This window comes from Poecilia reticulata, linkage group LG16 (genome assembly GCF_000633615.1).
Source record: "Poecilia reticulata strain Guanapo linkage group LG16, Guppy_female_1.0+MT, whole genome shotgun sequence".
In the NCBI taxonomy this organism is placed as follows: Eukaryota; Metazoa; Chordata; class Actinopteri; order Cyprinodontiformes; family Poeciliidae; genus Poecilia; species Poecilia reticulata.
The window spans coordinates 7,665,911-7,680,978 of record NC_024346.1 but is presented as its reverse complement, the minus strand read 5'-3'; the positions used below and the strand labels follow the sequence as shown (position 1 = coordinate 7,680,978).

Sequence of the window (15,068 nt, the reverse complement as noted above, 5' to 3'; positions counted from 1 at the left end):
ATTGTATCAGCCCTCGCCATATTAGCTAAAGGTACAGAGTAATATAATTGAAAGATTAAAACAACAATTACAACTATGGTCTTTGTTTGGTGCTTTATGTATCATAAAGGACATATTTGTAGAGCCGTATCTTAACTTGTTCAAAGAAACATAGTAGGTCACCGTTGAAACCACGAGTGCAGAAGATTTTGTAGAGGCTCGGAGAATTACTCAGTATGATTCTTGCATAAAAAAATAAAAACAATATTTGAGTGAAGGATTCCGACCAAATATCAAATATTGCTTTTGCTTAGTGTTTGTTAAATACAACATGATGCCACATTGGAACAGATTCCTGATCATGAATGTGAGCTTATTGTACTAAGTTAAATGTATTAATTAAAGAGTGCACCTTTAAATTTACCATAAAATGGAGGAAATGGAAGTAAAGTGTCTGATCACCAATCAAAGCCTTAAAAAGTTTAGTATGAATATAGATCAGACTAGTTTTTGACCAAAAGCTGATTGTGTATGTGTTTATGTAGTTAATGGAAAGAATCAGTTTAATTACTGATGCTAAATTACTTTAATCAGTATTAATTTTGTGTAACTGAAATGCCCTGTCATGATGACTAAATGATACAGCATTTACAAAGCAGATTTTGTTTAAGGTTTTGGTGTGCACTTAGTGACTTACTGCATCAACTCCAACAAAGAATTTTTTTAATGTGTTATTTTTTCATAATTGTCAGTGATCTGAGTTGCTATACTTGTGTAATACAGGGACAAAGAGAAACCAAGAAAAGCATAAAAAAGACAAAACAAGTTTATTTAAGTACTGACATTCATATGCAAAAAAAGCAACAAAGCATCCAAATAAAAACGATACAAATGTTTTTATTTGGATAAAAACATACTATATGTTTTTTACAAATGTAGTACTATACTATACTATACTATACTATACTATACTATACTATACTATACTATACTATAGTACATATACTATACTATATGTATAGTATACATATAGTATATGTATACTATATGTATACATAAAGTATACATATTGTATACTATATGTGTTTAATTAATACATTTAACTTAATACAATATGTTTTTTACAAATGTAAAAAACATAGTATACAATAAACATCAGTTTAAAACAATTGTCTTTACAAAAGCTGTTTTAAGTCCTGATTTAAATGAACCAATAGTTTATGTACATGTCATGTTTTTGGGGGTTTACAGAGCTAAAGAACACGGAACTAAGCGCTGATGGTAAATGCAGACCTGTAACCTGTTTGCTTTGTTTTCAAAATAACCACATTTCCTTGTGTGAGGTAATACAATAACCTTAACAGTTGCACCTAATCAGTCTGTTCAATTCTAAAAATATTGCACAATTAAAGGTGTGAGACCACAAAGATTTACAGTTTTAAATCAAACTGCCTGAATTGTACAATTGCACATCTCTTTGTGACATCTTCACATAAAAAGAAAATGAGGAAGAGACCCACTGTCTCTTATAAAATGAGGAAGAGATCAACTATCAAAGACACATCTAGATTTTTATCAGTGAAGAGGCATTGACCTTCATATCTGACATACCTCAAACAAAAAAATTACTAACTCATTAACTAAACATGACTCCTCTTGTCTTGAAAACCCTCATCCGTTTCTTTATAATGTTAATCAGAGTGAAGACGGAGGTTAGAGTGGTTGGCTCCTTCAGGACAGGTACAAGACGGGTGACTTTAAATTCAGATGAACTGAACTAAATCCATAGACTTTGTTGAATTATGTTTGACATTTATTTCATTTGATATTTAGTCAATAAATCTCATATTTAACTTTTATTCCAGGACCAATCATGAGACTGAAAAGCTACTTTTTTCTTATGGTGAACTTGGCAGTTTCATCAGCACTTTCCCTCCCTATGGTAAGTATTTGCTTTTTTATTTTTTTAGCTGTTGTGTTATAAAGTATGAAGCGAAAAATATTTGTAACCTTTTCACATTATGTAAAAAAAATAAAAAATAAATAACAAAATATATATANAGAGAGAGAGAGATTTTTTTTTGTCAGGCATTCTGACATTGATATTTCCAATATTTATTTTGTCCAAAAATATTGTGTTGCTCCAAAATACATTAGAATAAGTTTTTGGTTAAGGGCCAACATATACCTTCTTTGGCCTTTAGAGATCTGCCAGCATTTATAAAATTTAACAATGGTTAAACAACATATAGATTATCTATTAATCTTGTTTTTAAATTCCAATATAAGCCTGTTTTTTTATTGGTCAAAAACAGACTACAGATTTCTCAACATCTTTTATTGAACAAAGAAAGTCAAAATGTTAAATAGTACAAAAAATAAGAGCATCCTCCAAACATGTAAACCTTTCATGTTTGAAGGAAGAATGCTTTCTTTTAATCATTATTTTATGTCAGTTGTATTGTTTTTATGTTCATCTTTGTTCAATTTTTTTAATCCAGGTGGAGGTAGAGGTAATTGGTAAGTTATAGACATTTATTTTATATCTTCATACATTTAGTCTTTTGTGTGACCTAATGTGAACTGACAAAGACTATTGTGTGATTTTTAGATGTCAGTGAACACAACACAAAGGGTAAAGTTACATTTCAATGTTTTTGTAAGAAGATTTTTGAGAAATTGATTTATTTTTTAAAACTATTAACTTTATGCCCTCATCTTAGATTTAACACTTGATGATATTCGTGAGGTAAGTTTAGTGCCACAAGCCAACTGATCAGGGTTCAGTTAAAAGTATATTTCTGTGTGTATGTTTTGTCTTATGTGCCCGTGTCTCATGCACAACTTGTTTAGCCTCCAAACATTCAAAGGAGCAGCATTGTACCTGGAAACAGTCAGTGGACATCCCCTGTTCCCTACGTCTTGGATSAAGGCCTGGGTATTTTTCTTTCTTTCATAAAAGAAATGAATTTAAACCAAATGTTTTAGGGGATGTGTGATTCAAGAAAGTTCTTGTAGCGTAAACGTTCACTGTTGAAACCTGGGTCTGCAACTCAGCAAATATCAATAGAAAAGAGTCCTTTGTCGAATGATTTGTGCAATGGAAAACTGCAAAAGCAAATGAGTTGAATGAAAATATTTCTGTGTTCTTGTTTTTTCTAATGAATATTATTGTGATGTGATTCTAAGAACAATAAGCAAAATAAATGTTGTGTCATTTGTTCTCTATTTACCTGCTTTGAAATTGACTTTGAACTGAAAGACTTGAGAGCTAAAGGAGTCATCATGAGAGCCTTTGACCAGTTCAGAGTGAAGTCATGCATCGATTTCAAACCCCGGGACTCTGAAAATTATTACATCAACATCAAAAAGCTGGATGGGTAAGTTCCCTGTTTTCTTTTTTTCTTAAAAAGATTGAAAAACCCTAATCACGCAGCTGATTTATGTGAATGCAACCTCTCTAAGACCCGCCTCCTGGTTCTGATTGGTTGTTTTGGTTAGCAGTGGGTGAGGGCAGAGGAGCTTGATTTTTTTCATATCATAGTCTCATGTCATGGTGACAGTGTGACATGGTCTTTTTGTGTTGAATTATTAGTGTATAAACAACGTATAATGTGATTATCACAATGTAAATCACTTTCCCAGTACATGTAGTGGTGCTTATTTGAAAGATTTTGATGTATCTTACTGGTGTTTCTTTCTGTTCTAGATGTTGGTCATATATTGGTCGAATATTCGCCAACGGACAGGACCTCTCTATTGGTGCAGGCTGTGACTACATTGCTATTGTTGAACATGAGATCCTTCATGCGCTTGGCTTCTACCATGAACAGTCTAGATATGACAGAGATGATTATGTACGGATTGTATTCGCCAACATCCTGTCAGGTAGAACTGATATTATAAAATTCATTATATGAAAAAAACATTTAGCTTTGTCGTTTTGTATTATTTTCAAAATGTAATAGGTACAAAATACATCAACCAGTTAGTAATACTGAACCAAAAGTTAATTTTCCAGTGAATAAATATGTATTTCAGTGATTCTTGAGAATAGGGACAAAACAGGTCCAATGGATAAAGCACAACATTTGAATAAAATATACACAAAATATAACTTTTTCAAGTATCTGACTAAACTAACCTGGGTCATGTGAGCACAACAATGTATATTTTCCAGGTATTTGCTGAATAGTTTCTTATTTTAAACATTGTAGTCGGTGGATGATGCCTGTAAAAGCCATTGTCCAGGAGCAGAACTCAATACATTATAATAGTTTAAAACAATTAAAGAAATACAAAAATTATATACTATGACAATTAAGTACACGTATTCATATAAATACTTATAGAAGTATCAATAAATTGAATTACAAATATTTTTTATATATTTTCCAACTCCATTGAAATTTGTCCCTAGTTTGTGTCAACACCGTCAGAAATGAAAATAATGTAAAAAAAAATCAGGCATTATTGGGGGGCACCAGAACTTCTAAGGACCCCATGACCACTTCCCTTCTCTTCCTTTGCTAAGAAGGGTAGTTAGCTCCGGTTAGCTTATGTTATTCTTTAGTTTTTTGTTCTTTTTATTCCTAAGTTTTTTGTCTCAACCATGATGTGTCAACACCATAACTGACAATTTACAAAACTTTGATGAAATTTTGTGAAATAAAAGCTTAATTTTGGTATAATGTAAGGATTTCATGGATCTGATGAGCTACAATATGGCCTCCTTCAGAATAACATCATATATAAATTGAGGTAGTTTGGCATTTCGTCTACTCAGTCAGATGTCAACTCCATCAGAGTTTTTGTGACTCTTTCAGTGAAATTGTTGTCAAATCTCACATAAATGTGCAATTAATTAATTTTAATGTATTTTACATAAATTGCATTACTTCACATGTATCAAGTTTTTCTTTTTACTCACTAGTTTGCCATTACCTTCAGCTCTGTCAACTCCGTCATGCAGTGTCAACTCCGTCAGATGGACTTTTTGTTGTTTTTTGTTTTAAATAATATTTATTTTGTTTTTGAGAAGCATTTGTCTGCAAAATGAGTAAAAATATCACTAATAGGGTCATTAAAAATAATTTTTTATTTATTTTTGTTAGATGGTGATGACAGCGTTCTAGGTCAGGTCGATTAAAAATTTTATTTTTTTTTAAATGTTGCAACTGGGAACCTGTACCTTAGCATCTTTACATTTCCAAAACATTATTTGTCATATTTGCATACATCAGGTTGAGAAATAACAACAAAAAAAAAATTATGGGAAAATTAAAACCCATTTTGTCCCTATTCTCACGAATCACTGATTTATTCACTGTAAATAAGTGCAGTATTTAGCAAAGCAAGAAAACCTGCCAATGTACATTCAAGAATTAAAAATTCTGCTCACCTTCAGAAAAGAACCAACATGAAGTGAATGGATATGCTGCACTGCCAGTGCTAACTGTCATTTATGCATGAGAACACAGTTGCATATGATTGAGATGTTTATGAAAGAAATTACATAATATGAAAAACATAACTTGCAAAAAGCAGCAATTGGACAAATAATTCATTTTACCCCACAAAGCAAAGTTTCCTGTAAGACAGTACTTGCCTCCGGTCACTAAGTGGCAGCAGTGCCACCTCCGGTCACTAGGTGGCAGCAGTGTTCAAACTAATCAACAGCCTACATGTTCAAGCCAGTAGATGTAAACGAAGCAGGAAAAAAAATCAACAAAAAAACGAGAAAACGGAGCAAAGGATACAAGCGCGGATGTTTTGAAATATATCTATCTAGAGGAGAGATGGAGAAGTTTGACAGTGAAAAGAAAAACGGCAGCAGAGGTCAGTAGCCAGGATAAGAGATTATTTTCAAATACAAGAATATGGTCATGATACTACGAGAACCCAGTCGAATCACCAGAGTAATTTAAATATTGGCAGAATAAAGACGCAATATTGCCGGAAGAAAGTCGTTAAATTAAAAAGCTTCGATGGAGTGATATGCAACGTGACTCGCTCAGCAAGTCTGGTTCTTTCTGTTAAATAAAAAGTTGTGTAAGCAATCGTTTCAAAGTCCTGGGGCTGAAAATTTGCTTCTGATGTGCTAAAACATTTAGTACTTAGTCATTTGTTAAACCAGTATCAACTATAACCTTACAAGACCGTCAGTATTCCGCAATTTAGCGCAGTATGGTGAAAAGCTGTCATAAAATTAGTCTTTATTCTCGTCCAACTTTACTCGTATTTAAAACACAAATCAAAAACTCGGCACTTACACTCCTTATAAGCAAGTAACTGTAGCTCGCAGAAAAATGCCAGGAAATAGACAAAACCTGTCTTTATATTGTTAATGCAAAAATGTTATACATTTCATCTCTTCTCATCTGACAAGCTGCACTATTAGCAATATTGATGCACATTTTTCCACAATAAATGTTAAGAACTTTATACCTTGTGGAAAACTAAACTGAAGAAGCTGACAAGTAATCAACGCTTACAGTTCTAAAAGTTTTACTATATTAAGTCTAAAAATGCAAATCCCAGTGAATCATTTGCACTTCTTCAAATTGAGTAGTCTTGATTAAATGTTACTGATTCACTTAAACTGATTTTGGAAATTATTTTGAGGCTTACAATAATAAAACAGCGATTTTGATAATAAGGTCATACAATGTTGGAGCCAGTGGTTTGTACGATATATTAAATACGAACAGATTCGCAACAGTATGTAAATTCTGGGGAGGGAAGGGCACTGAGCAGGGGGGGGGAAATATGATCACTAAGGAGGGGCATGACAGAAAATAATTGAGAAACTGTGCTAGAGCAAGTTGTCTTGCAAAGAGAGCAGATTATCAGAAAAGCTTTCTTTCTGGAAATAAGTACAATTAGTCAATCCATGGATATATAATTATGTGTGAAAAGTTTTACTCAAAATACAAAGATTTTGTGTCATTTAAGAGTATACATGTCTGTATTTCAAATTCTGAACATTATTTTTCAAGGCTGAAAAGATATCATCTCTATAGATTTTGCATTTGTTTTTAATGAATTTCTATGATAGTTGTAGGTTTAGACATTTACAAGAGTTTAAAAGCAATATGAAAAGATTACTGACCTCTTTTGGACATTATGACCAGTGTCATTGAAAGTGCTGAAAAAGGCATGTATTATTAAACATTTCTCATTGCAATGCTTTTTTTTATTCACTCTATTGTGTTTGCAGTTCAAAAACTGGATCTTGCCAGCTATGTTCAGCTCTTCACAGTGGTTAAGGAGTTATGCTGAGTAAAATTTTTCTTACTCTTACTATGTTTTTAAGTGCAGTATGTTTTGTGTCACCCAGGTACAGAGTATAATTTCAACAAAGTTGAAAGTGCTGTAAGCACCACCCATGGAGTCCCGTATGACTACATGTCAGTGATGCACTACGGCAAGGACGCATTCAACAATGGCAATGGCAATCGCACAACAATTATTACCATAGACCCTAAATACCAAGATGTGATTGGTCAAAGGCTGGACATGAGTCCTAGTGATGCTCTGGAGCTGAACCTCCTCTACAACTGCAGTGAGTCCATTCAGATTGTTGAGATTACCAAAATTGGTGTATTTATAATCTGTCACATACATCTGAAAGTATTAATTTTATCATCAGAGTTAAAGTTTTCCATATGTTGTTTATTGTAGCTTTCAGCTGATTATTTCTTTTACAGTTCAAAGTAAAACAGTAACAACTGCCATGATGAAAAGTGTAAAGAGTACTTTGTCAAAATCAAAACCTAACACATACATGCAAACCCTTTCACTGTTTCAGACACAACTATTGTCTCCAAATTTTACTGTGGCTTTTCTAATGGATCGATGTGTCAGATGAGCCACTGTTCAGAGGGTGGGAGTGGATGGGAAGTGGTTACCCAAGCTCCAGGGGGTCCAAGCTCTGACCACACCACTCTACCAAGTGGAAGTGAAGATTATGGTAAGTTTTGGAATTAACTTTATATTCCGATGCATAATAATGAAAACAAATTCAGTATAAATTCAGGTAATATAAATGTAATCTCTTATCAATGGTCGTAGACTGAGTAAAAATATCAAACTTTTTTCCTCAGAGGGGTTAGTTGATGGTTAAGTGTAGAAATAAAAATGCCACTGACATCCCAGTAAAAAGTAGCATACCTTAATACAAACATGCTGCACAAAACAAATCAAATAAGACATTAGAATTCATATAGACATGATGAGACATCTTGCTTTCTTTCTTTACATTCAGACTGATGTAAAATGTTTGTTTTTTTATCTGCAGTAACATGTATGGTAAGAAACACAATGACAGTAGCTTTACATCATAAAAACATAAACTGACATGAATCATGCTCAAAAAGTGCATTGATGACATTCAATAAAACAAATCAACAGATTAATAAACATTTAGAACATTAATTTAAATAAAGACAAATCTTAGAAATGAGTTATAATTAATTGTGGAACAATTTTTCATTTAAATATATAGCAAATGTCATTTACCATGCCTGTATTGGGATTTATAGTCAGTAAAATGTAGACATTCCATCAAACTTCAGAAATCTGTTCCTGGTCCATATTTTTCTGATGTCTATGTTGCTTCACATATCAGACATCAAATGTATTTGACAAAACAATTTTTTTGGTTACTATGATTTTATACTGTTATGGATTGTATTGCATATGAGCAAATTCTACATGTGAGTCATGTATAATGGACTTTGCAATGTTTAGTGTGGACTCAAGGGAAAAATAGTCTGTACTGAGACTAATGCGAATCCTGAGATAAACAAATAAGCAAAAACCTTTAAAATGACTTGAATACATTCTTCAAAATGCATGATAGATTCACTTTAATTTATTTCACCACAAAGCTCAGTTTTCCTATTGGTATAAATTGTAATAATATTGATTTAAGATGATAAAATCTGTTTCTGAAGTTGTGCAAATGCCTTAAATTGTCTGTAAGCTACATGTAAATAAAATGGAGAATCCACCAGAAAACTTTATTTTGGACATTTTTACTGGTCAACAAACAGAGTCCTTCATTGGTTATAACATGCATAAGTAACTTCTACCTTTTTATGCAAATGCATGGAGTAGTATATGCTTATATTTTAGAAGAGTGAAATGTATCAGAAACATTATCTTGAACAACATTTTGCAGGTCAACAAACAGGGTACTTCATGCACGCAAGCACAGCATCAGGTCAAGAAGGAGATTCAGCACGACTGGAAACGGAGGTAGTGAAGCCGACCAGGGCATGTAATGTCCAGTGTCTGCAGTTCTACTATTTCCACAGCGGAAATGAGGCAGATGAACTTAATATCTGGATCAGAGAGTTTGAAAACGATCAGGACACCACAGGAACTCTCCGCCTTATGGGACAAATTACTGGTAAAGCTTATAAAAAACTAGAACTTTTCACTTTTGTATGATGTAATATTAAAATTGTGTAGCATAGTAAATTAAAACCTCTTACTCCAGGTTCACGAACATCTCACTGGAAGATCCACCATGTTTCCTTGAATGCCACCAAGGACTTCCAGGTGGTGTTTGAGGTCCAGAAAGGAGCAGGAATCTCTACAGGAGGTTTCTCCATTGATGACATCAATCTCTCAGAGACAGAGTGTCCACATGTTGTCTKGCAGATTGATGACTTGGAGAATCTTTTAAACACAAGCAGCTTTGGAACCMRAATWTACAGCCCAMRACAATACTCCAAAGACGGCTATGCATACCRTGTAGCYRYTATTCTTTWTAMAACRTATATTGGAATGTWTGTRCAGCTYTTGTCTGGTAAGAATGATGACCAGCTGCAATTTCCTTGTCTGCAAAGACATATGATTTTCCAGTTGCTGGATCAAACCCCAAACAAGCAACTGCAAATGTCTAAGGAATCTACTTTTGTTTCTGATATAACTCAAGTAGCATCTGGTAAGTTTATCATATAGTGTTAATTTTTTGAAGAAAAGTTGTTGGTAAAAAGAACAAACCAAAAAAAAACAAATGTGTTTTCTCATGTAACAGGTACCTCTATCTGGGACAATCCTAGGGAGACTGGAGTTGCATTGTTTTTTGACAATGAAGAATTAGTCTATGGTGGTAGGGTTCTCTGGGGGGTCAATCCTTTTACAACGGTACAAGAATTGCAATCCAGAGAGTTTCTCAAGGGAGGAAGCGCCATTTTCATGTTCAACTTTGAAGGTGCGTTTAATATTCTGATCATAATCATATATTGTTAATGTTGCAAGAACTTGTTTTCGCTGCAGCATTCTTGGAAAGCAATGTTTTAGAGAAAAAGGATCAAAGAAACATCAGTCTTGGAAATATCATCTCATATTTTTACACTCAGAGAACATAAGGGAAATATTTAGTTTAGATGTGAAAACAATACAGTATTAATACTGTAGGTTTAGGTTTTAGGCACTTTAATAAAACATTGTCACAGGAACGTTGCCATGTTGTTCACACTGCAATGCATTCTGGATAAATGACGTTTAATGGTCCAACTGCCTGAATCCTCCAGCCAAAACAGTGATGAGTAACGTTATTAAGCCTTTTCAATTTGAACCGAAGCGTTTTGAAATCGATCGGAATGTAGAAATCACAAGAGGTGATGAAGGTGAGGAGGACCAAACAGACGATAAGGACAGAATTGGCTGTAGGAGCTGGTATTTTGCTGCTGATGCTTTTGGCTTCATAAATGAAACGATGAACGACATGTACCCGGTCCGACTGTGTGATCCAGTAAGTAACGATAAGCAGATGAGGCCTCATAGGGTGTTTGGCACATTTCCCAAACTGTGTTGACACTGGATTCAAACACTGGATTGCTGTGTTGCTGAATTCAAAAAGTCATTGCAGGTAAATTCAATAAAGACTGGAAACTGGACAAGTTTCACTCACATTTTTATTTAGAAACATCAGCCGTTGTAACAACTTTGGGCCAAGGCGATAGCGCCATTTACAAACTATTTCAGTTTTTTTCTCCGATGACAACCTGTGGCAGCAACTGAACATGCAAACTGAAGAGAGCAAGGCCAATCCAAATGTCAATCCAAATGGTGGAAATGGTGAAACGGTGAAAAGGTGCTTTTGAGAACATCCTTTCACATTACACTGATGATGTCGGCATGCATAGAAATTTAATTGCAAGTTTGTACAAGGTAGTGTCATGGTGAGGTGGTGAGGATGACGCTGAGGACCTTGGTTGGAATGAAAGAATGATGATTTAATGATCCAAAAACACAATAATCCAGGCAGCACAGATGAGCGGAAGGCTATTGCCCACAACTGGTAGCAACTGGTATAAAACAAATAACTGACGGCAAGATTTAGACAAACTAGACGCACTAGGCGATAAGACAAGGACCCGAACAAAGAACAAGGAACATAGGTGAGTTTAAATACACAGGGAGTAAATCCGTGGGAAGCAAGGAACAGGTGTCACTAATCAAGGGGTAGACGGGACAACACAGAGGCGCCACAGAACACAGAAACCTAAATAAACACAGAAAAACTCAAATTCTCATGGGTAGGGTAATGTAGTTGCATTTCCAAGTTTTGTAGTGGATCCAGTGATATTAGCGTATTCATCTCCGAGATGCGTCTTTTTACCTCAAAAATGGCATCGGTGTTGACATTTGGATTGGCCTTGCTCTCTTCAGTTTGCATGTTCAGTTGCTGCCACAGGTTGTCATCGGAGAAAAAAATAAAATGCATCTGTATTGCTAATTCATTGTAATTACATGGAGTGTTTTGCAAGAACATTAAAATGCAAATAAATACAATTAACAATCATGACACACCTGAACGTCCTGTGTGTACACTGTAGATTCCAGAATGGACCAAAATGCGTCATCAACCCAGCAGGTGAAAAAAAGGCGACCTCCATGGGTGAAAACTATAACAAAATATGATTGAAGCAATTATGAGTTTTAGCGTATCACAAACAGCTTTTTTTTTTTAGCTAATAGGAAAATTACATGTTCAATTAATTGTGGATCCCTTTAATAGAAGGTGAAAGGACAGTGTAAAGTTTGTAATTAAGAGCATTACTTCAATTGTCCAGAGGTGATTAAATAACCATTTACATGTTAACTTCAAAATGCAACATTTTGCATCTGCAGAATTTGTATTTTGTCATCCAGAAGGTGGGAAGAATTAGCTGGAAAGTTCTAATTATTCTAGGAATTATTAGGAATAATTGGTGCAGCCCTTATGATAGCGGTTCTCAACGTGGGCGGTACCGCCCTCCAGGGGGCGTTCAGAGGACGGCAGGGGGTGCTGGCAGACATTTTTACAAAAAGGGGGGCGCTGGAATGCCTATGGGGGGCGTTTGGTCGAAGGTAAACTTTACACCTTAAATGCACAACAATGCCAGTTTAGACTTTGAGCAACTTGGTAAAACTGTATTGTGTAACATTAAACCATGCTTGGCTGCAACTGTATCGATTGCAGCTCTTCTTCTTCTATTCAGTGTTTGTTAGCTTCTGTTGGCTTCTTGGCGCAGCTCGGTTCTCCTGCTACTGGTAGTTAAAATYACGATACCCTCACTGTGTATCCCTCTGAAAAATGAACCCATTTAAATAAAAGAAATCAAGAAATCCCTCCATGGGTGATACCACGATAGAGAGCGTTCATTGTCCAGTATGAAACGGGGGTGATGGAACAACACAGCACTTTTAAATTTCAATAATTAGAATGCAGAAATAGTTTCCGTTGTTTTAAAAGGTTTATGTCAGTCTGCCTTTTCCCCATCGATACGCTTCCCGACCGCCCTGCACCTTAGGGGCTTACAAAAAAATAGTCGTTCACATTGCGCAAAACTCTGAAACAGGAGAAGCGGGACATAAAACGGAGCGACGAACTAGATGTGAATTATGGCATAAAAACATAGAATCTGACGCTGAACAGTGAAAAAATCAACACATGTGAAACACATGAAGATTAGGCGGCGCAGCAGGTGATGAATGAAGATTACTGATGATGAGCGTCAATAAACGATAAAATAAATCTAGCAACAGGAAAGAAACTAAAGTGGACATAGCAATAAACCAAGAGAGGATAATACTAATCAAATGAGACTAAATGGAAATGAATGAAGAACAAAATGCAAGAATAAACTAAGAAACTAAAGTAAATACAGAGGAATAAACTGGTATGACAAGACCTTTCGAGCAATAATTAATACAGAGGACTGTATGGCAAGAATAAACGGACACTATTTCCAGATAAAAGGTAAAATAATATTATTGAAGTGTCATGGGTTTGTTGAGACCACATCTAGTACTGAGAATAAATATATCTTACAGACCATAACAGTAAATAACTGATCACTTATTTTTATGTTTTTAATTAGATTTGATATATTTATTTCTTCAATATTATTTTTCATGTCAGTGTTAATGTCATGAGGCTGATGACTCCATGACACTTTCAATTTGACTCATTAGGATTTGATTAAGAACCAGATTTGTTCTTTGTCATTTCTGTCCAGTAAAACTAYTAATCTATAAATCAATAGACRGGTCTATATAAAGATATAATCCATGTTTCTGTCTCATATTTGTATGGCATTAGAAGGACCTGGAACTTTTGTTTTTCCACTGAAAGCTCTGGTTTGCACAATAAATGCCATGTGGGTGAAGTTTTATTGATGATATTCTGTTGTCCCATTCTCCTGAAGGCAGCACAGAGCTGCACCACCAGAAACCGTCAGAAATACTGAAGAGAAGAAGAGCTATGATTAATGTAGTTACAGTTCTTTCCATGTTTTAATGTTGCAGAGCTCAGTCGTTTTGAAAATAGTTCAAAGTTTAAACTGGCATGTTGAATATCTTTTATCTGATCATTTTGTGTAATATTTAACAACTAGAAAATGGCAAAGAACAATAATATTTGTCCACTCTGATTGGCTGCTGTTAGGCCTACCAATTTTAACTTGAATGTTCATTACATTTTTCGTAGACACCTGAGAACATAATTTCTATTCCCATGACTTTTTTGTTCTCTGGGAAATTATTTTGATGATAAATACAGAAACAAGCATAAAAATCAAAACATCTACAATAGTGATAGTAATATTAATGATAAAATAATGGTCAGTGGAAAGTAGCCTGCAAATTCTTTGGTGGGGGGCGGTGAKGGACCTGGATAAAGGCTAGCGGGGGGCTGGCCCAAAAAAGGTTGAGAAACACTGCCTTATGAGGAAGTTCCTCAGACATTGTATTTCTTTTTTCTAACTGACATTTTTGTCGTTTGATAGATCTCAACCCACTAATCAATGGAACAACTCTACCATGTCCTCAGTTAAGACCAGTGAGCATAACAAATCCTCCACAAAATCTGAATAAAAGTCAATGCTCTGCAAGGTAAACCTTTTTACAAATGATAATTTAATACTGACAAATTTGCATTCCCTCACAAAGCTCTAAAAGAAAAAGTTTTAGAACTACAATCAGATTTTAGAGTTTTTGTTGAATAGTCCTCTGACTTTTACAGAGTATCTCCAAGCATCAGTCCACCTTCTACAAGCCCAGAAAACAGGTATTGATTATCCTTTATTTTTTCTAATGTACATAAACTGTAAAAATGATGTATTCTCTTTTTCTGTTATTTGTGGTGTATATGCTGTTACATGCTAATTCAGTCTGTTTATCATAATATTATCTATTATAATACTTGTTCTATTAGCTATTGGCTATTCAAACAATTCTCTAATTGTTTGAATAGCAATTGTGTGTTGATCTTTATGCTTTGATGAACACACAATAATAGTACGAACCGAATGCACAGCTTACCAGTTGGGGATGGGCGATATAGACACAAAGTTTTATCATGATATTTTCTGGTACTATTGTGATAACGATAAAAGTGAACATAATAACTTTTATTATTTCTTTTCACATAAAGAAGAACAGTTGCATTAAATCATATTTTCAAATTTATTTATATATAATCATACTCTCATTTAACAAACAATAGAGAAAATACTAAAACTCAATACGGACAGTTTTGGGGGGGTTTAACTTCATAAATCAGAATTTTTTTTGAAAATAAATCAAAA

The 15,068-nt window shown here is 34.4% G+C and overlaps 1 protein-coding gene across 1 annotated transcript; it reads left to right on the top strand.

Annotated features, from left to right (window-relative positions):
* Nucleotides 1-1,808: 1,808 nt before the first annotated feature.
* On the top strand, nucleotides 1,809-14,555 carry LOC103477874 (meprin A subunit beta-like). The gene is made up of 14 exons (XM_017309299.1): nucleotides 1,809-1,921; nucleotides 2,481-2,499; nucleotides 2,591-2,614; nucleotides 2,703-2,728; nucleotides 2,833-2,917; nucleotides 3,242-3,359; nucleotides 3,689-3,867; nucleotides 7,319-7,543; nucleotides 7,790-7,951; nucleotides 9,164-9,394; nucleotides 9,485-9,934; nucleotides 10,028-10,204; nucleotides 14,268-14,373; nucleotides 14,504-14,555. The coding sequence occupies exons 1-14, from the start codon at nucleotides 1,853-1,855 to the stop codon at nucleotides 14,553-14,555; spliced, it is 1,923 nt and encodes a 640-aa protein (XP_017164788.1). The 5' UTR covers nucleotides 1,809-1,852.
* The last annotated feature ends 513 nt before the right edge of the window (nucleotides 14,556-15,068 follow it).